Source organism: Sus scrofa, chromosome 2 (assembly GCF_054392235.1).
Source record: "Sus scrofa isolate SSC_HxYL_T2T_F1_AM1 chromosome 2, Sscrofa_HxYL_maternal_Yorkshire_Landrace_v2.0, whole genome shotgun sequence".
In the NCBI taxonomy this organism is placed as follows: domain Eukaryota; kingdom Metazoa; phylum Chordata; class Mammalia; order Artiodactyla; family Suidae; genus Sus; species Sus scrofa.
Window position 1 is genome coordinate 7089132 of NC_139384.1, and position 22359 is coordinate 7111490.

Consider the following 22359-nt stretch of genomic DNA (forward strand, 5'->3'; position numbering starts at 1 on the left):
GGCAGAGACAACACGTCTTTATTAGGCAGGTCTTGAGGCCTGAGGGGAAGAGCCGCTGGGGCGGGAGGCCAGGGAATGCGTGTGGGGCGACCTCGCAAGTGGGCGTATGGCCACCACCAGGCCTAGCCTCGCTCACAGATGACCTCAACGACACTGGGTTCCATGGGCACTGGGTCTGGGCAGCGCAAGGCAGCTGAGGCCACCACTTCATCCAGCAGCAGGTGCACAAGCTCCTCATCGGCCACAAAGCGCCACAGGTAGAGCTGCAGGAAGTGGCAGTCCACCTGCACCTGCTGCAGCCCGAAGCGCCCAAAGGTGCGCAGCCGCACACATTCTAGCAGCGTCTTCAGGCTGATCTTGATGATGCCGGTCAGCACTGACACCTGCAGGCAGGGACACAGATGCACAACAGCAGGTTTGGGGGAGGGCTACTGGATCAGAGGAAGGGCATCCACTTTCTGGGCAGGACCCAGGCAAGAGGGAGGGACAATAAACATTGGCACCATCACGTGGAGGGGAGCGGACCTGGCTGGGGGGTGGAGGGGGGGCAGAAGTCCAGGCAGAGACGGGGGTCAGCACTGACACGGGGAGCAGGAAGGCTTACGTAGAGGGAGAACACCAGGTCCCTGCATGGGCCGGGTTGGGGCAGAGACCACGGCCCTCCCCGAAGAGGACCCAGGATGACGGTGGGGACAAGGGCAAGGGCCAAGGAGGTATGCTCGACCGTCACCCAGATGCGGGCGGAAGGCACAGCAAGGTCAGGCAGAGGGCTATCAGATGCTGATGGTGGGGCTCTGGATGACTGACCACTCATTCCTAGAAACATCTCTCAGAAACAGATCCTGGGGGGACAGTGTCCTAGGACTCCCTGGGCTTCAGCCAAACCTCCCAAGGGACCCTGGGAAGGCAAGGCCACTGGGGACTTCGGACCTTATTGAACTCCACAGGGCTGAACACGTCAATACGTTCAGAGAACAGCTTCTGGATGTTGCTCAAGAGGTTGGTGTCCATTGGGGCACTGGATGGAGGGAGAAAAGTAATCAGAGCCGACCCTGCACCCCAGTCCTGCTTTGTCCACCCCCGGAACTATCCTGACCAGCCAGACCTGGGTGTATAGCTGGGTGCATAGCGTCCCTGCTGTCGAGAGCTGCTATAAACCGAGAAGGTCCTCTTGCTGGAGTCACTGCTCTGGGCCTTGCGAACACCCTCTTCATACAGGAGCCCCACCTGGTGGCAGAAAGAGGAACTGCAAGGAGGCCGGGGCATGGGCAACATCCCGCCCACCAGGTGCCCTGGGCAAGAGGATATCCCAAGTTACACTCTCACTTGTTACAAGAATCACATCTGTTACAAAAAAAAAAAAAAAAGCCAAGGCCTGCACCTAGCTGGTACCCAGTCACTATTTACAGAATCAGTCAGTGGAGTAGGGCAAAGGTGGGACATAGGAGTTAGTAACTGAGGCCCACTCTTCAGTGCCAACCCTGCCCTGATTTCCTGGGTGACTCTGGCCTCAACTTCCTCCTGGGTGAAATGGGGGTGCTGAGGAGGAAGGAGGCCACAGATGCAGGCACAGCCTGGCCGCTCCTGTCTCCATCCTCAGAGGGCTGTTCTCCCAGCAGCCCCAGCTCACATTAGGGCTCCCCTGGCCAGCCCGGGGCAGCACCTGCACGTCGATAGCTGTCGTGTCCTCCACCACCCGCTTCATGACAGCACGCACGTTCCGAGGCTCCAGGCTACTGAGCCAGTCCCGCGTCTCCACACTCTTGCGCAGCATCTGCGATATGACCAGGCCCTGCACCTTCACGTAGTGAGTCAGCAGCCGCCGCGCCGTCTCCCTGGCCTCTGCACACAGTGTGCTCACAGGTGTCACTGGAGACTGGTCCTGAGCCAGGGATGCAGAGGACAGACCAGCAGTGGGTACTGGGGGCAGCTCAGGGGCCACTGTCCACCAGGAGCTGGGCAGGGGGGGAGGCTGAGTTGGGAATCGGCAGCCCTGACCATGAGGGCACTGTCCTGTCGCCTGCGTTCCTTGCACCACCCCCCTCCCTGCGATGAGCTAGTTCACCTGCACCAGGAACTGTTCATCAGTGAGGGTGAGGATGTAGGAGATGGTGGCTGTCTCGTAGTCCAGACAGAGGCGGGAGAGCAGCAGGAGCAGGGCAGGTGGCGTGGCACCCCCCTTCTCCCCGGGGCTGTCACAGAAGCTCTGAGCCGTCTGGCACATGGAGCGGATGAAGCCCACGATGAGGCCCTCCCGGACGCCCTGGCTGCAGAACTCGCCCTGTGAGGAGGAGGGGCCCAGATACACAGCAGGTCCCCTCCTGCAGGCAGGGGCTGCTAGTGAGTGGCCTTCGCCTGGGACCCTCAAAGCCCTGGCCTCTCTCCAAGGGGGAGACCCACCCTGAATTCAGGTACCCCGGAGAGGCTCCCTGCTCGGAGGGAGTGAAGGGGGGCAAAGCCAGCACTGGGGACCCTGCTTGCAGATGCCCTCAGAGCCTTCCCCACCCCTCCAGGCGGTGCCAGACTTCCTCAAGACAGCCTGAAACCACATCTGGACTTCCTGGGCCAAGGAGTGTGTGCCCTGGGAGCTGCCAACCCACATGCAGGATGAACAAGGGCATGTCCAGAAAAGGAAACAACAAAAAAAGAACGCCTAGGGAAAGGCCGTACCCGGAAGTAGGGCTTGTTGGAGAAGGACACCTCCTTGGCAGTGAAGAGGTGCACGGAGGCCAGCGAAGCCTTTATGTGGCTCAGGATGGAGGTGGCCACATTGGCCAGCAACTCAGCCAGGCCGGGGCCTTCCTTCCCAGCAATTCGAGGCGCGGCCAGCGCCTGCCGCACATCGGTCAGGCAGCCCAGGAAGGCAGCCTGCAGGCTCTGCAGGTGGTGGCCCAGGCGTTCGCGCGCCACTCGCTCCACGATCTCTGTGGCGGCCTCCGCCAGCCCCGCAGCGGCCAGCAGGGCCCCGGGTGCCCGCAAACGCCGGTGAAAGCGATCCAGCGCCCGCACCAGCAGGGAGTTATCGCTGCCACCCTGCTCCTGCGCCAGCCGCCGCTCCACCAGAGCAAAGTAGCGGCTGCCCAACTCCCGGGCAAAGGCTGCCAGCTTCTCGGCACCCGCTGGGCCCTGGGCCGCAAAGAGCTCCTGGTAGGCCGCAGCCACCTGGCAGAGGCCACCCACGAAGCCGCTGCCGCCGCGGTCAGTGAACTCTAACACGTCGGGGGCCGGAGGGGAGGGCCCCAGCTCCGCCTCCAGGGCGCTCAGCTCCTCCTCCAGCCGCCCGCGGGCGTGCGCCAGGAACTCCTCGCACAGCTCCTCCGCGGGCTCGCCCAGGGCCAGCAGCAGCTCCACGCACTCCGCCTGCTCCGGGGCGCCGGAGCCGCCCTCCCTGCGGGAGGGAGATGGAGGTGAAGGGCGGGAAGACAGATTTCGGGGGGCGGGGGTGGCATGAGGGCCCAGAGCCCGCACCTGAAGCGCTGCCGGAGCTGCTGGGCCAGGCGAGCCGTGATGACCTGGCAGTCGTCCTGGATGGCGCGGAACGAGGGCAGGTGCTGGTACTGCTGCAGCACGGCCCGCGCGCGGCCCTGGTAGCGCACCGCCTGCCCGTAGGCGCCCAGCTCGACGCACTTGGTGAGGCGTGAGGGCAGCTCGAAGAGGAACTGCAGCTTCCGGAGCAGCGCGTGGACCCCTGGGGGGCAGGGGGAGGTGGTGTAAGCCCCAAGGCCCAGAGGGTGGTCCATTTCGCACCAGCTCTGGGGCGCGGCCCACCTGCCAGCTTGGTGATGCGCTCGTGGCGGTCCTGCAGCGTGGCACTGATGCGCGCGCTGAAGTCCGTGATCACTGCCATGTTGGTGGCCAGCCGGTCCATCTCGTCCTCCATCTTCCGGAAATCGTTCTTCATCTTGCGGATGGTGTCTAGGAGGCACGGGCGCGGGACAGGGAAAGGCAGGTGACCAGGGTCGCAGGCGGAACCCTCAGCTTGAGACAAGGTCCAAATGCCTTCTCTCGCACTCGCCCCCTTCCTAAATGCGCCTGGGCTCCTCCTCCACGGTCACTCTGATGAGTCGGAGCTTCGAAAGGGCTGAGGTGGGGCTTGGTTACTACAAATGGGGGTGAGTGTCACTGCACACTCTGTGTGCCCCTAGCCCCAGGGCAGGGGGAGACGGCCCAGGAAGCCCAGATCCAAAGGAGGGCAGAGAGCACTCGGCAGGGACCTGTCTGCTCCTTCCCAGTGGCATTCTCCATGCCCAGAACCCTGCTTGACAGGGGGCAGACAATAAATACTTGTCCACCCTTATCTCTATCCCACCCCCCCCCCAACCCCTTTCACTCTGCCTTCTGGAACATGGTGACCTAATCCGAAGGGTCTTTTCCCTTTTGTCCTGACAGAAACCTGCCTCACGAGGCTGTTCTTCCTTCCAACTCAGGAGCCTCAGGGCCTGGCCCCCTAACGCTTCTATTTTATTTTTTGGTTAATACTTTCTAAAAAATTATAGCTGATGAGTTCCCATTGTGGTGCAGCAGAAACAAATCCAACTAGGAACCATGGGGTTGCGGGTTTGATCCCTGGCCTCACTCAGAGTTTAAGGATCTGACATTGCCGTGAGCTGTGGTGTAGGCCGCAGATGTGGCTTGGATCCTGTGTTGCTGTGACTGCGGCGTAGGCCGGCAGCTGTAGCTCCCATTTGACCCCTAGCCTGGGAACCTCTGTATGCTGTGGGTGCGGCCCTAAAAAGCAAAAAACAAACACTCTTGACTTTCCCCAAACCTGCTCCTCTGCTGATTTTTCCCATTTTGGCTCGTGGCCATTTCTGAGGAGTCATCTTTGACTCTCATCTCCCCTTTACCCCTCCGTTCAGTCCGGCAGGCTGTGTAAGGTCTACCGCCAGCATTTTCTTGCCAAGCCACCGTCATCTCTTGTCCAACTACTACTAACATTTCCCAACTGCTTTCCCTCACGCCTCCCCTGAACTCACCATCAATAAGGAGAGCCATGAGGACGAAGCAGAAACACACCTACGGTAGGAGACTAATCCACTCCTACCGACCCATGACACAGCAAATGGACGAAAACGAAATGAAGCTACAGAAGACCTAAATCACATAATGAATATGGCAGACCTACTTGATTTAGTCTTCTCGGGATTCCCTAAAATCACCCAAACCTTACTATGTATTAGGTCACAGAGGAAATCTCAATAAATTTATGGAAGAAAAGAAACTGAGGAGTTCCCGTCGTGGCTCAGTGGTTAACGAATCCGACTAGGAACCATGAGCAAGGCCAGGCGGGTTTGATCCCTGGCCTTGCTCAGCGGGTTAAGGATCCGGCGTTGCTGTGAGCTGTGGTGTATGTCGCAGATGCGGCTCATATCCTGCGTGGCTGTGGCTGTGGCTGTGGTCGGCAGCTACAGCTCCGATTAGACCCCTAGCCTGGGAACATCCATATGCCACGGGAGCGGCCCTAAAAAGCCAAAAAGCCAAAAAAAAAAAAAGAAAAAAAAGAAAAGAAACTGAAACGGTCCAAAAGCATTCTCTGATCACAAGGCAATGAACCTGGAGATTCCCAAACCTAGGAAATAAAGAGATCCCGTTATTTAGAGAAAACCCTCATTCTTACCAACTACTGGATCAGAAGGGAAATCAAAACTGAAATTTCCGAGTTACTGTGGTGCAACAGGATCAGCAACATCTCTCGAGTGTGGGGACACAGGTTTGATCCTGGGCATTGCTGCAGCTGTGGCATAGGTCGAAACTGCGGTTTGGATCTGATCCCTGGCATGGGAACTCCATGAGCCTGGGATAACCAAACACACACACACACACACACACACACACACACACACACAAAAAAAAACCCTGAGCTGTGTAGGTCGCAGATGTGGCTCAGGTCCCATGTTGCTGTGGCTGTGGTGTAGGCTGGCAGCTACAGCCGATTCAAACCCTAGCTTGGGAACTTCCATGTGTTGCAGGTACAGCCCTAGAAAGCGAAAAGGAAAAAAAAAAAACCCTGAAATTTCAGTATATGTAAAGATAACAATGAAAACACTGTAAGAATCTATAGGATATTACTAAAATAATGTTCAGAGGAAATCAATCTTAAATCCTTATAGTAGTAATAAATTAAACATTCAAATCAATAACTCAAAAAAAGCACTACAAAAAAAATCAAAAGAAAGCAAAGAATGGGAGTTCCCATCGAGGCGTAGTGGAAATGAACCTGACTAGGAACCATGAGGTTGCTGGTTCAATCCCTGGCCTCACTCAGTGGGTTAAGGATCCAGCATTGCTGTGAGCTGTGGTGTAGGGTGGTGCCAGTGTGTATGTGTGTGTCCTTTTGTTTGTTTGTTTGTTTTTGTTTTTTGTTTTTTAGGGCTGTACCTGCAGCATATGGAGGTTCCCAGGCTAGGGGTCGATCGGGAACTGTAGCCTCTGGCCTATGCCACAGCCACAGCAATGCCAGATCCTAGCCACGTCTTCGACCTACACCACAGCTCATGGCAATGCCAGATCCTTAACCCACTGAGCAAGGCCAGGAATCAAACCCAAGTCCTCATAGATACTAGTCAAATTTGTTTCCACTGAGTGATGATGGGAACACTGCAAGCTACCCTAATTTTTTTTTTTTGTCTTTTTTTTTTTGTTGTTGTTGTTGTTATTGTTGTTGTTGTTGTTGCTACTTCTTGGGCCGCTCCCGCGGCATATGGAGGTTCCCAGGCTAGGGGTCTAATCGGAGCTGTAGCCACCGGCCTACGCCAGAGCCACAGCAACGCGGGATCCGAGCCGCGTCTGCAACCTACACCACAGCTCACGGCAACGCCGGATCGTTAACCCACTGAGCAAGGGCAGGGATCGAACCCGCAGCCTCATGGTTCCTAGTCGGATTCGTTAACCACTGTGCCACGACGGGAACTCCCTTTTTTTTTTTTTTTAATGAGAATTGCAATGTTTATTTTGGGTTCTCTCTTGGGTTTTTTTGTATTTTTTTTTTTCTTTGTTGCCACACAGGCAGTATGTGGGAATTCCTGGGCCAGGGACTGAACTTACACTGCACAGCAGCAACCAGAACTACAGTGGTGACAACACAGGAGCCTCAACCTGCTAGGCCATCAGAGAACTCCCTACCCTAATTTTTAAATGGGGGAAAACACACAAAATAAGAAATAAGGGAAGAAATAATCACAAGTATACAGAAATAAAAAACTCAACAGGATACAACTTAGCTCAATTCCATGGAAAGAAATTGAAAAACAGAGTTCCCACTGTGGCACAGTGAGTTAAGGAGCCACCGCTGCTGCAGCTGTGGCGTAAGTTGCAGCTGCAGATCAGATTCCATCCCTGGCCTGGGAACTTCCATATACTGAGGGGTGGGAAAAAAAAAAAAAAAAAAAGGAAGGAAGGAAGAAAGCAAGAAAAAGAAAGTAAATTGAAAACCTAGATCAAGTAGATCATTTGCCACAAAAATAGAATTTACCTAAATAGATTCCAGAAGAACAAGAAAACACAAACAGAATTGAGAATGCTGTCAAAGGAAAATTTTGTTCCCCCTCATAAAGGTGCCAGGCCAGTGGTTGTCATGGCACACTGCCATGGCTCTGAAGGACAGCTCATTCCAAAGCTCTGTGTAAGCAGTATGCAAGCAGAGAAAACTGGAAAACCTTTCACATTAACTTTGTGGAAGAAACATAACAGTAACATGAAAACATGACAAAAATAGCTCAAAAATGAAAATGATACATTCACATCTTATGAACTGAGGTGCACAGACACATTAATTAAATAACTACATGGAGATACACAGATAAATAAGCAAACAGAATCCAGTGATGTATTAAAAGAATAATTGACAAATATGTCCAAGTGGTTTTTATTTCAGAAATGCAAGGATGGTTCAGTATTAAAGGACCTTGATAATAATTCACCATATTAATAGAAGAAAAACAATTCAACATCTATTCCTCATTTTAAAAAAAAACTCTGAATAAAATATGAACAACTGAGTATTTCCCTAACCTCTGGACACCAGCAGTTTATTTACTGAGGCAATGCTAGAAGCATTCCCATTAAAATCAAGTAACATTTCAAGTCATTGGGGAAAAGATGAATTATTCAATAGTGCTGGGACAATTAGAAAGCCATTTGAAATAAAAATACAGTTGAAAGCAGACCTCATACTTTATAACATATACAAAGCAGATGGATCAAAGTTTAAATGTGATTTCAAAATGCAATCACAGGAGTTCCCTGATGGCTCAGCGGGATAAGGATCCAGCATTGTCACTGCTGTGGCCCAGGCTGCCGCTGTGGTGCAGGTTCAGGCCCTGGCCTGGGAACATCTACATGCCACACGTGCAGCCAAAAAAATAAAACAAAACGAGATCACAAAAGTACCTGAAGAAAATCGGGGAGAATTTTTTTCTTTTTTTTTCTTTTTTTCTTTTTTTTTGGTCTTTTTGCTTTTTATTGGGCTGCTCCCTTGAGGTTCCCAAGCTAGGGGTTGAATTGGAGCTGTAGCTGCCGGCCTACGCCAGAGCCACAGCAACACGGGATCCAAGCCACATCTGCAACCTACACCACAGCTCACGGCAACGCCGGATCCTTAACCCACTGAGCAAGGGCAGGGATCAAACCTGCAACCTCATGGTTCCCAGTCGGATCCGTCAACCACTGCACCATGACGGGAACTCCTGGGGAGAATTTTAAATTAACACTAGGGATGGAAAAGGTCTTGCCTAGAAACATCGCAGAGTTCCCGTCGTGGCTCAGTGATTAACGAATCCGACTAGGAACCATGAAGTTGCGGGTTTGATGCCTGGCCTTGCTCAGGGGCTAAGGATCTGGCGTTGTTGTGAGTTCTTCACATACTAAGATGTGGTGTAGGTTGCAGAGTTGGCTTGGATCCTGCATTGCTGTGGCTCTGGCGTAGGCCGGCAGCTACGGCTCCAATTAGACCCCTAGCCTGGGAACCTCCATATGCTGTGGGTGTGGCCCTACAAAAGACAAAAAAAATAAAAAATAAAAAATAAAAAAAAAAAACATCGCAAACTCAGAAGCTATCAAAGAAGAGATTAATAAATTTGTTTGAACAACAAAAACCACCATGAGCTAAATCAAAACAAACTTAAGAACTGCAAGTCCTAACATACAGGGCTACTCTCCTTAGTATGTGAAGAACTCATAAATAATTATGAAAAAGAACAGCTCTATAGAAAAATAGGAAAAGTACATGAACAGACACGAAAAGGATGTCGCAAGAGTTCCCGTCACGGCGCAGTGGAAACAAATCTGACTAGGAACCATGAGGCTGCAGGTTCAATTCCTGGCCTTTCTCAGTGGGTTAAGGATCCAGTGTTGCTGTGAGCTGTGGTATAGGTCACAGACATGGCTCAGATCTGGCATTGCTGTGGCTGTGGAATGGGCCAACAGCTATAGCTCCGACTAGACCCCTAGCCTGGGAACCTCCATATGCCGCGAGTGCGGCCCTAAAAAGACAAAAAAAAGAAAGAAAGAAAAAAGAAAAGCATGTCGCAGACAAGGATTATCAACCAGTTCTTTTTTGGCCACACCCGTGGCATGCGGAAGTTCCTGGACTAGGGAACCTCCACCACAGCAGCAACCCAAGCCACGGCAGTGACCACACTGGATCCTTAACCCACCGGGTCACCAAGGAACTCTTGAAACAGCTCTTCAGCATACAAAAAATGTTCAACCTCACTCACAAGAGAAATTCAATTAAAACTACACAGTTAGTGAACCTGACTAGCATCCATGAGGACATGAGTTTGATCCCTGGCTTTGCTCAGTGGGTTAAGGATCTGGCATTGCCATGAGCTTTGGTGTAGGTCACAGACAAGGCTTGGATCTGGCGTTGCTGTGTCTGTGGTGTAGGCCGGTGGCTGCAGCTCCAATTGGATCCCTGGCTTGGGAACCTATGTATGCCATGGGTGTGGCCCTAAAGAGACAAAAAAAGACCGAAAAGAAACAAACTATACAGATACTACTTTTTACCTCTCCGACTGCCAAAGATTGAAAATTTTGGTAACTTAGTATCGGCCAGGGAATATGGAGTTACTTTCCTATTTGCTGATGGCTGTGCAAAAACAGGTCATTTTTGTGTGTGGCAAAGAATCTGGCAATAGCTAAGAGCAGTCACTTGTGAGCTTTTGCACACCCACACTTGGCCTGTGTGAGCTCCTGGACTGGGGGAATGTTCTCTGAGCGGGATTGGGGCAGCAACCCAACTTGGGGAAACAGCAGGAAGGACAAAGTGAGGAGAAAAACATCAATGACAATGACAAGGAAAATAAAGAGGAACAGATACAAAAGTTCCAATAAAAAAAATAGCAGAGAAAATCAAAGGAAAAAAATGCACAAGAAGAACTCTCAAAGCTAATGCCTCTGGGGCGAATAAAAGGTGTTCGGTTTTTTTTAAAGTTACATGAAGAGATAGACCATCAATCACAAAATGAACATTTTATGTTAGCAACACAGGCTATGGGACAAGACCATTCACCTCTCTCAGAATCCACAGAGAGGAAGGTTACTAAAAAATAAAGTCACATAAGATGAAACATCTATACTACTCTTTGGGGTTACTGGTTGGAGTTGCTTGCATTTTTTTTTTTTTTTTTTTTTTTGGATAAATGATGATTGTGTTGTCGGTTCACAATGAATTAATGCACCTAGCACGGACAGTGCCAGGCAGTTAAAAACTGAGTAAGAGCGGAGCAAAGGGGAGTTCTCAAAGTGACTCAGCGGAAATGAATCTGATTAGTATCCATGAGGACACAGGTTTGATCCTTGGCCTCACTCAGTGGGTTAAGGATCTGGTGTTGCCGTGAGCTGTGGTGTAGGCCTCAGATGCGCCTCGGATCCGGCGTTGCTGTGGCTATGGTGTAGGTCAGCGGCTACAGCTCCCATTCAACCCCTAGCCTGGGAACCTCCATATGCCATGGGTGCAGCCCTAAAAAAAAAAAAAAGACCTCCCTGGAAAAAAAAGAGCAGAGCTAAGGCAAAAGACAGAAGCTAAGGTACCAGAAGGCTCCCAAGATGATGATCATAAAAAGGCTTGGAAGTTCACGAGGCGTTTCATCCTCCCTCAGTGATGATCTCACTCAGAGTAAAGAGCAGGATCCTCATCCCACCTCCAAGTCCCTCCAGAAGCGGCCCCTCCACCCCAGTCACCACCACCCGCCTCCTCCCTCAACTCCCTGCTGCACTCTCCATACACCAGACATGCTCTCTTGAGAACTTTTGCTCCTGCTGTTTCCTCCCCCAAATCCTCCTCCTCATGGCTGGCTCCTCCTCATCAAAGCCTTGCTCAAACGTCACCACCTCAGAGGGGCCTTCTCATACTTACCCTATCTAAAGACAGACCTCCCCCCCAACACATTATCTTTTCCTCTTGCTCTACATTTGCTCATAGCACTTATTACTACTTTTATTTGTGCGTTCACTTATTCAGAATTCCTGGGAGAAATTTCTCAGCATAGAAATCATGATTTCTTGCTGTTTGATGCTGGTATTAACATATAGAGGGGCACCTGCTCATTGAACCTGCTTCAAATCAGATCAAAGAACAGCGATTATGTGTTACTACACCCACTGCTGTGACAGTAGCAGAATAAGAATTGTCAGAACGAGTGCCAGAGGTTCCCGGAACATTCCTATAAACTGCAGGCAGATCCATAGGACCAAGGACATGCGGGTCCAAAATTATTACAGAGAACTGAAGAGTGCGTTTCTTCAACACAGGACAGAAGCTAGTGTGGATGACAGCTGAACATTGTCTAGCACTGTCTTGAGTAGAGAATAAAGGGGGAAGAAGGGGCAAAACCCCTTTATATGATCTTTGTGTGTTACTGTCATACACTTTCTGTCTCTTCGCTTCATTGAAAAAAGAGAAAGCAAGGGGAAAGAGGGAAAGGGCAAGGAAGGAATGAAATAGAGAGAAAAAGGAAGAAAAGGGGAAAAAAAAGTGAGAGAGAAAGAGTGATAAGCTCATGTTCAAGACAGACCTGAATCAGCGAACAAAGCTACCACTAATGAGAGAAACTAATCATTACTGAGCCGTCCTTACTGTTGGAAATTCTAAGTGCTTCAGATAAATTCGTTTCTTTTAAAAATTTCATTTGTCCTTTCTTTTCTTTGGTCCCCAAAACAACCCTCTGAGAACAGTTAATACTATTTGATGACTCGTCATCAAACCACAAAGGCTCTGAGAGAGAGGCGTGAGAGTGGATTAATGTCAGGGCAGGACTGGAATCTGGCTTCCCCAACAAAGGAGGAACTGGGGAATATGGGACTGTGTGGAGTGTGTCCCAGTAGGAGAATCACCTGTGGCTGAGATGAACTTGTTGTAGTTCTCATACACCAGGGTCTGCATGTCGCTGTCTAGAGCCCGGATCTGCCGCACCATATCGGTCTCACTGTCCATCAGCTGGGCCAGTGGGCATTCTCTACGCAGCTGGAAGAAATCGGGTGGTTAGTGTTCAGGACAGGGGGCACCCATGTCCTCCAGCCTTGCCCCTAACTGGTAGGCTTTCGGTGCAAGAAAACTCTGATCTCAACCCTGTCAGGGCTCTCAGGTAAGGAGCCTACAAGTAGCATAGCTCGGGAATTACCAGGTTGGACTCTATTAGGAATGTGTCAGCGTTTGAAATCCTCAGATGCTGTCACGGACCAGTTCTACGCCTGTCGGCGCCAGGGCCACGCCCCGTATCTCGGGTCTGTTCGAACATCGGTCCAGGAGACCTCAGACTTCGCACCATCTCAGGCCAGTACGAGTTTCCCCACGCCCTCTTATCCTCCAGCTCTGCCCCTACTGCCCGGCCCAGGGTCGTCCTGCTTTTATGAACCTCTGCTCCCCTCATCTGGGGGTGCAGTATATCGAGGGCCTGTCCCCCTCCCTCCCCCATACACACACCTTGTCCAGATACACTTCCGGGTCGAAGTGCGCCCCATTGAGGTCTGTCGGGTCCAGGGGGTCCGGCCCCACGGGGCGCCCCGCCGCCTCACCCTCTGAAAGGCCGTAGTAAAGTTTCAGCATCCCGTGCGCCTTCCGCCGACGCTCCGGAGCGTCCGCCTCGGGCCCCTCCGGGGAGCCCCCAGGTCCAGACCCCGGCCCAGGCCCAGCGGCTGCCGCCGCCATGGCTCCAACTGCAGCCCACGGGCGTGAGGCTGGGCAGGGGACCGGGAGGAGGCACTTCCGGGAGCCATAGAGTTGCTGCAACGAGGCAGTCCTTCAGGTGAAACGTCCCCCCGCAGCCCTGAGTCCTTCGAGACTAGAGTTCCCACCCCGCATTCTTCCTCCCCAAGCTAGGGGTTCCTGAGAGCCCTGGTTCCCCCAGCTTCTCAGGCGTAAGGATTTTGTGGAACTGTCCTCCCAGAAGGAGGGCGGCTTGTGGCTTCCAACCCCGCACCCTCGCAGGCAAGAGCCCACGCAATACGTCCCTAGACTCGGTGGACAGAGCGCGGGCCGTGGAGCCAGAGAGCTTATGCCTGGCATTCTGCCACTACCTTGTTACGGGAGCAGCAGTTTCAGTTTCCCCCGGATTCCTAATATTGGGGTACTTATTTCGCAAGGGAGGTACGAGGATTAAATGCAGGCACAGTGCCTCTAGCGCAGCGTTTTGCATGGCCTGGTCCTCTGATGTGCATCAGAATGGCTTCAGAATTACCCGTAGCAGCACCTTGAGAAGCGGACTCCCTTCAGCTCTAGCTTCTCTCTCTCTTTTAAGTCCTGAAGTAGTTCTGGTGCACTTGAATTTGAGAACTCCCATTATACTGTGCTTAGAAGACACACTTGGCAAACCTTAAGTGACTGATGGAATGTGCTAAGTGAGGGGTTGGGTGGAGATGGTGAAGATAATTCTCAGGTTTTCTTTGAACAAAGTTACAGCTCACCTAGGTGAAGAGCTGAAGATAGGGAACGACTTAGAGTACAGATTGAGACATGCCGAGTTTGAATGGATGAAAAAGGAGAAAAAGGCTTCATCAGTGTGGTCCTTGAAATATTACTTATGATGGACTGAGGGGAACCAGGGGTGGAACAGAAACAACTTTATTTATTCTTTGGCAGGGATCCTGCAGGCCAAACACAGCCCTCCACCTGTTTTCATATTGCCTGTAAGCTAAGAATTTTTTCCCCTTTTTAAATGGTTGAAAAAGAATGACATTTCATGATATGCAAAAGTTATATGAAATTTATATTTCAGTGCCTATAAATAAATAGCTTTATGGGAACACATCATGCTCATTTGTTTACATATTACCTATGTCTGCTTTTGCACTACAAAGCACAGTTGAGTGGCTGCAACAGAGTCATATGGTTGGCAACACCTAAAACATTTATTATCTGTTCTTTCACAGAAAAAGTTTGCTGACTCAATGAATGGGATGTTTAGAGGGTATATAAAAATACACGTGAAGATTTCAGCTTATGAAGCTATAATCTTAGGAAAAATGAAGAGAATACAAAGATTTAGATCTACACCAAGAAATCTATAAACTGAAAAAAAGCTGCAGTTCCCATCGTGGCTCAGTGGTTAACAAATTCCGACTAGGAACCATGAGGTTGCGGGTTCGATCCCTGCCCTTGCTCAGTGGGTTAAGGATCTGGCCTTGCTGTGAGCTGTGGTGTAGGATGCAGATGCGGCTCGGATCCTGTGTTGCTGTGGCTCTGGCGTAGGCAGGCAGCGACAGCTCCGATTGGACCCCTAGGCTGGGAACCTCCATATGCCACGGGTGCAGCCCTAGAAAAGGCAAAAAGACAACAACAACTTAAAAAAAGTTGCAGGCGAGTTCCTGTTGTGGAGCAGCAGAAATGAATCTGACTAGGAACCATGAGGTTGCGGGTTTGATCTCTGGCCTTGCTCAGTGGGTTAAGGATCTGGCCTTGCTGTGAGCTGTGGTGTAGGTCACAGACACAGCTTGGATCTGGTGTGGTTGTGGCGTAGGCTGGCAGCTGTAGCTCCAATTAGACCCCTAGCCTGGGACCCTCCATATGCAGAGAGTGCGGCCCTAAAAAGCCAAAAAAAAAAAAAAAAAAAATTGCAGGGAATTAGTTTCCTTGTGCAGCAGGTTAAGTATCCAATGTCACCGCAGTGGCTCTGGTTGCTGCTTTGGTGCAAGTTTGACCCCTGGCCTGGGAACTTCTGCATGCTTTGGGCATGGTCAAAATCAAAGCAAAACAAAAGGCTACACAATACTGTTAAAAATTATTATGCAAAATTTGGAGTAGAGACAAAGAGTGTAGCATGATTGTCCAATATCATACTGGGGCATTATTTAACAAGCCCACCCGAGGATTATTTAATCACCCATCAGATTGTACACTTGTTTGATTTTGCTAGATATTGCCCCAGAGCAATGCAAAACATTTATAGCCAGTTGAAAAATAACCTCAAAACTTTGTTTGGGAGTTCCCGTCGTGGTGCAGTGGTTAACGAATCCGACTAGGAACCATGAGGTTGCGGGTTCGGTCCCTGCCCTTGCTCAGTGGGTTAACGATCCGGCGTTGCCGTGAGCTGTGGTGTAGGTTGCAGACGCGGCTCGGATCCCTCGTTGCTGTGGCTCTGGCGTAGGCCGGTGGCTACAGCTCCGATTCGACCCCTAGCCTGGGAACCTCCATATGCCGCAGGAGCGGCCCAAGAAATAGCAACAACAACAGCAAAAAAGACAAAAGACAAAAAAAAAAAAAAAAAAAAAAAAAAAAACTTTGTTTGTATTGCCCTGTAGGACATCAACCAATTTTGGGGGATTTTGTTTTTGTCTTTTAATATTTATTTATCTTATTTAGGGCCACTGGTGTGGCATATGGAAGTTCTCAGGCTCTAACACTACTGCTTTAAGGAAGGAGAGGGGGTCTTGGATTGACCTGGGACCCAGCTTCTGGGGCAAACAGGAGGCAATGGGGCTGGCCAAGTTCAACATCCACTTTTCTACTTTAGCTCCTGGGAGCCTGCCACGTCCCTCCACATCATTTCCGGTCATTTTTCTGGCTTATCTTGTTGACGGTGTTGAAGTGTTCACCTCCTACATGTACGGAGGAAATGTTTCCTTCTTGGCTTCTGTCCCTACCTATTCCACAGGCTGGGGTAGAACTGGATCTTAGTACTGATCCCCTCACTCACTGGCTGTGAAAACTTGAGCTGACAAGCCCTCTCGGCCTCAGACTCGGGTGTAGTAAAATCGGACTTGTGCCACCAGCCCCAGCTTTCTCCTGGGACTCTTGCACTGGCAGGGGTGATGGGTGTGAAAATGCTGAGTGCAGGGAGGTGGCACAGCGTGGAGAACTGGTCGGCAACATGTGTTGGAAGAACATCTGGGGAGGAGATGGAAAAGCCAGGGGCTCTCCCGGCCCCGCCTGGGGAGGGTGTGGGGAAGGTCCTGGCACAACTGTGGAGAATCTGTTGTTCCTTCCCTTCCTCCCTCCCCATGAGGGGCTGGAACAAATACTTGGAGCGGTGCGATCCGGCCCAGGCCTGCCCTCACCTGGCCACGCCCTCCAGTTATACTGGAGAGATTTTATTAGGAGAGATTACACTGAGCCTCTCCTCTGCCCGAGACTTGCTGCGGACCCACAACTCCCCCTCCACTATCCTGAGCCCATCTTTCACCTGAAGGATGTGCCCACGCTACCTCCTGTATACAACTGTCAGGGACTCAGTGAGAAGATTCACCCAGGAGCACAAAGCATTGGTTGGGATGGCGAGGAATGCTGGCCCTTCCGCAACACGATGGGCCCTGCACCTTTTTTTTTCTTTCGCTTTTTAGGGCTGTGCCCACAGCATATGGAAATTCCCAGGATAGGGGTCCAATCAGAGCCAAAGCTACCTGCCTGTATCAAAACCACAGCAACACCAGACCTAAGCCATGGCCACAGCAACACCAGAGCCAAGCCATGCCTGCGACCTACACCACAGCTCACGGCAACGCCAGATCCTTTAACCTGCTGAGTGGGGCCAGAGATTGAACCCCAATCTTCATGGATACTAGTCGGATTCTTAACCCGATGAGCCACAATGGGAACTCTAGGAGCCCTGTACCTTTAGCCCAGCAGCCCTTCAGTTCACAGCTGCTTGGATCACCCATGAAACGCTCCTGCATCGGCTGGAAGCAGCCTATGTTCTAGAATCTCGTCCCCTATCATGTCCTCCTGATTCTAGAATCCTACTGCTATCCTGAGACTGTGCTCTAGACCTAGAGGAGTTGGCTGCTTTTCCTGGGAGGGGTCCGCTCGCTCCAACTCTGCCGTCTGCCCGGAGTCTGTGCGACTGCCAGGATGCGGTGGCGGGACCGCCTAGCCGTGCTCTTCTTCCCACAAGGCAGGATTCTCACCGTAGCCGCGATGATGCTCTTCTTCATACACCTGATCATCTTCGCCAGTGACGTACACAACTTCTGCGTCACCTACCACTACGACCGCATGAGCTTCCACTACACAGTGGTCCTGATGGTAGGCCAGGGCGGGGGCTCAAGGGCTGGTGGGGGAAGGCCCAGGGGCTGACGGAAACCCCACTGTTGTGTCAGGGGGCCACTCTCCCACTGGATGGGGCCCACAGTTCTCCCAGGTGATCGGCATCTGCTGGGCTGCCATGGGGTCCCTCTATGCTGAGATGACAGGAGACAAATTTCTTCGATGCTTTTCCCTGACCATCCTGAGTGAGTAGGGGAGCGGGGGTACTCAGGGGGAGCGGGGGGCTTTGAAACCTTGAGACGCAGCAAGGCGGGGACAGGGAAGGTTGAGGGGGACGCTCTCCTCTGCCCAGTGCTCAACGGAGCCATGTTCTTCAACCGCCTGTCCCTGGAGTTTCTGGCCATCCAGTACCGAGAAGAGAACCACTGAGGCCTGGGGCCCGGGCTGAGAAGGGGAAGGAAAAGGCTGCTTCGGGCATTTTAATAAAGTCTATCATTTATTTCCACCTGTCAGCTCCTTTGGGGGGCTGGGGGGGGAGGCTGGAGACCCAGGCAAAGCAGGTCAAGTCGGGGACCCCAGGCCTAGCCTGCAGCCACGCTGGTGGGCTTGGCTTCGGGCCTGGGATCTTAGTGTCTCAGGCTTGAGGGAGAGCAGAGAAGGGCCCCCAGACCTCCCCCTCCACCCCTCCCCTCAGGCCCCCAGGTCCTGGGCTGGCCCAGCCATAAGCAAGGGCTCAGGAGGGCCCCACACGGATGTGAGGGTTCATGAGCGGGTCCAGGTTGGGATCGCTGTCAGCCGCAGCCCGGCCCAGGCGAGACATGAGGGCAAGGAGGGCCAGGAAGCCCAGCAGCCCCAGCAGCAGCAGCAGCCCCGCCCGCTGGAGCAGGGTCAGCGGCCGCTTACGAGACCCAGCCCGGCTCCTGGGGGGCGGGGGGATGAGGGAAAGTCAGTCAGGCCTCCAATCCCCCCTGGCGGCCCCTGTGGCTGGGAGAGGAGCCCCAGCCATGCCCCTCCTCTTCTGGCCCCAGCGCCACTATCCCTGAGCCTCGTGTGCGCCTGCCCACTACGAGGGGGACCGTGCACTCAAACCAGCTGAGGCAGCAACTGTATTCTGGAGACCGGAACGTGTCAGGCGTAAGAAAAGTCACAAAGACTGGGTGGTGGCAGAATAGGAATGGGTGGTGTCAGAGCAGGAAGGGGCCTCAAAGAGCCCGAGTCTGAACCTCAAGTGTAGCAGGCAAGGAAAGAGCGGGAGAGCGGCCTCTGTGCACAGCCCTAACCCCACGTCCCATTACTGCCCAGGACAAGCCCCTTTTGTCATGAAACTGTCCTGCTCAGGGGCCTCTGACTCTGGCTCTCACTCCCACTCCCCTGCCCTGGCATCCTGCCGCACCAGACCCTGTGTACCTGAGCAGCTGGGCCAGCCAGCCCAGGGCAGGCCGGCGACGGTACTTGTCATCGTCGTAATCCCCGTGGAGGCCTGGTACCCGGGCATCATCCCGCGTGTCATACACCTTCCTCGGGGCCGAGGCTGCAGGGGCAGAGCCACCGGCATCCACAGGCTCAGGAAAACTGGCCCACAGCGGGGTGGGGAGGGGAGGGCAGGAGACCCCGCCCTTCTCAGCCGGAGTCTCTCGGAATTGTTGGAAGGTAACGTCTCTGACAGGAGTGAGGAAGGGGCCCTGCGAGTGGGTGTCTGGACCAGAGCGCCCGCCATACAGACCACCCCAGTCCCGTCCTATCCTTCTCTGGCCTGGCCCATCCCCTGGCTCACCGTGAGTCAGCGGCTCAGAACTGCCCATGTGGATCACTGTGTGCTGCTCAGGCCGGCTCGGGGAAGCGGGCGGCCGGGGGACTGGGCTGTAGAAGGCTGGGGCAGCAGAAGCACTGGCTGTCTCCTCTTGTGTGGGGCTACTGCTGGCTGCGGGCAGGAACAGAGCTGTCAGCACAGCAGGGAGGCAAGGCCCCAACGGCAGGTGGAGACCAGCGCTTACCATTAAAGCTGGACCAGTCAGAGAACTCAGAAGTGTTGAGGGGCTCGGGCTCTGGGCTCGCCACCTCGTCAATCTGGAGGAAAGAACCAATGATGTCACCAGCCCGCCCGGTGCTGTCCCCACCCACTCATCTGGCCCAGGTGGGACCCAGGGCAGATGGGCTCTCACCAGAGGAAGGCCTAGTCCTGCCCGGGCCCAGTTGACCGTGGCCAGCTTCTCTCTCAATGCGGAGGCCACCGGGCCAGCCAGGTTGGCTGGAGGGAAGATGGGGCCACTGCAGCTGGGGCACTGGTAGCCAGCAGGCGCTGTGTTTCGGGGTAGCTGGGCGGCACGTTCATTGAGGCAGGCCCAGTGGAAGAGATCTTAGGGCCCGTCAAGTGGTGGAGGAGAGGCATGAAGAGGAAGACACTCAGGACCCCTTGGCCAACAGAGCCCCCAGCCCGCTATGAGATATACACACGCAAGTGTAAGCCCAGCCCTTCTTCCCATCCCCATCCCAGGTCCACTTCCTCAGCACTGCCTACAACCTTGGCCACCGTGGCCACCACTATCTAAGTCATGGCAGATCCAAGCTCCCCAGCCCACTAGGAGGTGAGGGTGGATGGGAAGAAGACGCCACCTACCATTTCTGAGAGTCCTCTCTGGACCTGCACTTATCACAAGCTCCCTGGACTAACAGCTCATCATGAACAGTTTCGGAAAAGGTTCCCAGAGACAGACACAGGCACACGTATGTGTGTACACAACCATGGGCACAAATATACACAAGCACAACTGCCAGCCCCTGTATCCACACTTACGGGGAAACTAACTTTCACGTATACACATCTATACACTCAAGTTTGCTAACACTTAAGCACTCTCACTTGTGCATACTCCCGCAACCCTACAACACACCTGTGCTTGTGTGTTTGCATGCAGTTACCCATTCACTCACCCACAGTACCAACACACTAACACCTAGGCCAAGACACGATGCCCATTAAACTTATGCACATGTAAACACACACTCACAGTGAAAAACACATACATGGAATTCACTCTTTTACACTAGTTTCCTTCAAAAAGGGCAGCTGAGGAGTTCCCGTCGTGGCGCAGTGGTTAACGAATCCGACTAGGAACCATGAGGTTGGGGGTTTGGTCCCTGGCCTTGCTCAGTGGGTTAATGATCTGGCGTTGCCGTGAGCTGTGGTGTAGGTTGCAGACTCAGCTCGGATCCTGCATTGCTGTGGCTCTGGCGTAGGCCGGTGGCTACAGCTCCGATTGGACCCCTAGCCTGGGAACCTCCAAATGCTGTGGGAGCGGCCCAAGAAATAGCAAAAAGACAGAAAAAAAAGGGGGGGGGCAGCTGAGGCTCTTACACCATTCAGGTCAAGGTCAGGACTCATGCCTCTGCTGATTTCTTTTAGCTGATGTTACTGCAGGAAACTCAGTTCCTCTCTGTTTCATCTTAGAATCAGAAATGGCTCCCGAATGTCTGAAAGCCCCATGCTTTCAGCTCGCTTCTGGTACGGCCAGCTACTGCTCGCAGCCACAACTACACCCACAAGTTTGGCTGGCTCTCACTCAACCCTCGACATTGGCAGGGAAGAAATTAGGAGCTTTAATTTCTAGGGACAGACACTAAAGCCCAGAAAGGGAAAAGTGACTTGCCTGAGCTCAAAGCAAGTAACCTAGCTGGACCAGAATCTGGGGCTCCAGCCTCCCAGGCCTGAGTGTCTCACTGTGCTGTTGCTTAGGGAGGGCCTGTTAACTAGTCATGCTGGGCCTGTCCTGATCCCCCCAAGTTGCCCAGGCCTCACCATAACAGATGAGGCGGGTCGTCTCCCGGGTGGCCAGGGGTACGTTGCACAGGCGGCAATTGGGGTTGTAGTCGCTATCTTGGAGCCACTGCAGATAGGACTGGACGATGCACTGGAGTGGGAGAAAGAGATCACAGCTGGAGCAAGGCTCCACAGCCCATCTCCCCAAGGCCCAGATGCCTCTTTTTCTCTCATCACAGAAGAGCCCCATCCTTTCATTTGACCAATGGAAAGACACATATTGAACACATACTGTATGCCAGACTCTGTCTTAAGAACTAGGGATGTAACAGTGAACAAAATCAATTAAGCTCTTGCCCTCGTGGAGCTTCCACTCTAGGGCCAAGACCTTCATGGATTTGGAGGAAGTCAATACCAACTGCCTACCTTGTGCCCTGCACAGGCACTCCCTTGAACACCCACCTTGGCATGATTGGCTACCAGACAGTGCTCGCAGACGTTGACTCGGTGTTCGAAGCAGAACAGGTTGGTCACTTTCCTCTTGGGGCACTTGCAAAGCCCCATAGTCGACCCTGAGGAAGGGGGTCAGAGGTGGCAGGGGACCAGGTTCTGGGGGCCGCCACTACGCACTCACCAACTCAGTTCGTTTCCACTCTTAACCGCCTTCGACACCTCTTGTATTCGCCCCAACCCCACATTCCTGCCCACCGTCCCTCTTCACTCCGAGACACGCCCCCTGCATAAATCCCACCTCCGGAGACCCCCCCATTCCTCCCATATCCCACCCGCGGCCAGACCCCTCCGATACCACCGGCCCCGCCCCCAGGGGCCCCTCCTGAGCCCCACCCCCTCAAGCCCCGCCCCCACCTCCTCCACAGACCGTACTCTGTGTTACCAATCCGGGGCTGCACCGGTCCCCAGAGGCGCGAGCTCCGCTCCGAGCCGCAGAAGGTCAGACTGCGCTCAGCCGAGTTCTCGCTCAGCTTTCTCCAGCTCAGAACGCTCCGATTATCCCTCCGCTGCCACGTCTCTTCCGGGTGCGGCGCGTGCTGATGACGCCAGCGCGCCACTGGCCCCGCCCCTGCAGACGCTAGACGTGGAGGCGGGTGCAAACGGTGTAACCAGGGCTTATCGGTCCTCCCGCCCAACGTCACTTCCGCTTCCTCCCGAGCGAGGCGGGCAATTC

General features: G+C 53.1%; 3 protein-coding genes and 1 long non-coding RNA gene across 11 annotated transcripts; 1 reads left to right on the forward strand and 3 right to left on the reverse strand.

Annotated features, from left to right (window-relative positions):
* Nucleotide 1: 1 nt before the first annotated feature.
* On the reverse strand, nt 2–13229 carry VPS51 (VPS51 subunit of GARP complex). 2 transcript variants are annotated; one of them, XM_003122565.6, is made up of 10 exons: nt 12923–13229; nt 12334–12463; nt 3769–3915; nt 3469–3688; nt 2671–3388; nt 2066–2281; nt 1664–1882; nt 1106–1227; nt 931–1018; nt 2–383 (listed from the first exon to the last, which is right to left on the reverse strand). In XM_003122565.6, exons 1-10 carry the CDS (start codon nt 13145–13147, stop codon nt 123–125), a joined length of 2346 nt encoding a protein of 781 aa, XP_003122613.2. In that variant the 5' UTR covers nt 13148–13229; the 3' UTR covers nt 2–122. The 2 variants fall into 2 exon arrangements, with proteins under 2 accessions (XP_003122613.2, XP_005660771.1); XM_005660714.4 differs by lacking the exon at nt 12923–13229 and adding an exon at nt 12621–12887.
* Nucleotides 13230–14043: 814 nt separating this feature from the next.
* LOC146405053 (uncharacterized) lies at nt 14044–17860 on the reverse strand. Its single transcript, XR_014836863.1, has 2 exons — nt 16993–17860; nt 14044–14866 (listed from the first exon to the last, which is right to left on the reverse strand). It is a non-coding gene; the product is annotated as an uncharacterized LOC146405053 (long non-coding RNA).
* On the forward strand, nt 17282–17877 carry TMEM262 (transmembrane protein 262). Its single transcript, XM_013994121.3, has 3 exons — nt 17282–17455; nt 17562–17661; nt 17769–17877. Exons 1-3 carry the CDS (start codon nt 17282–17284, stop codon nt 17843–17845), a joined length of 351 nt encoding a protein of 116 aa, XP_013849575.1. The 3' UTR covers nt 17846–17877.
* Nucleotides 17878–17893: 16 nt separating this feature from the next.
* On the reverse strand, nt 17894–22186 carry ZFPL1 (zinc finger protein like 1). Of its 7 annotated transcripts, none has more exons than XM_021082867.2 (8): nt 22069–22186; nt 21636–21745; nt 21213–21324; nt 19579–19772; nt 19411–19483; nt 19191–19337; nt 18824–18947; nt 17894–18336 (listed from the first exon to the last, which is right to left on the reverse strand). In XM_021082867.2, the coding sequence occupies exons 2-8, from the start codon at nt 21735–21737 to the stop codon at nt 18150–18152; spliced, it is 939 nt and encodes a 312-aa protein (XP_020938526.2). In that variant the 5' UTR covers nt 21738–21745; nt 22069–22186; the 3' UTR covers nt 17894–18149. The 7 variants fall into 7 exon arrangements, with proteins under 7 accessions (XP_020938526.2, XP_003122593.2, XP_020938527.2 ...); XM_003122545.5 differs by having other exon boundaries at nt 22059–22186; XM_021082868.2 differs by having other exon boundaries at nt 18824–19075; nt 22059–22186.
* Nucleotides 22187–22359: the final 173 nt, after the last annotated feature.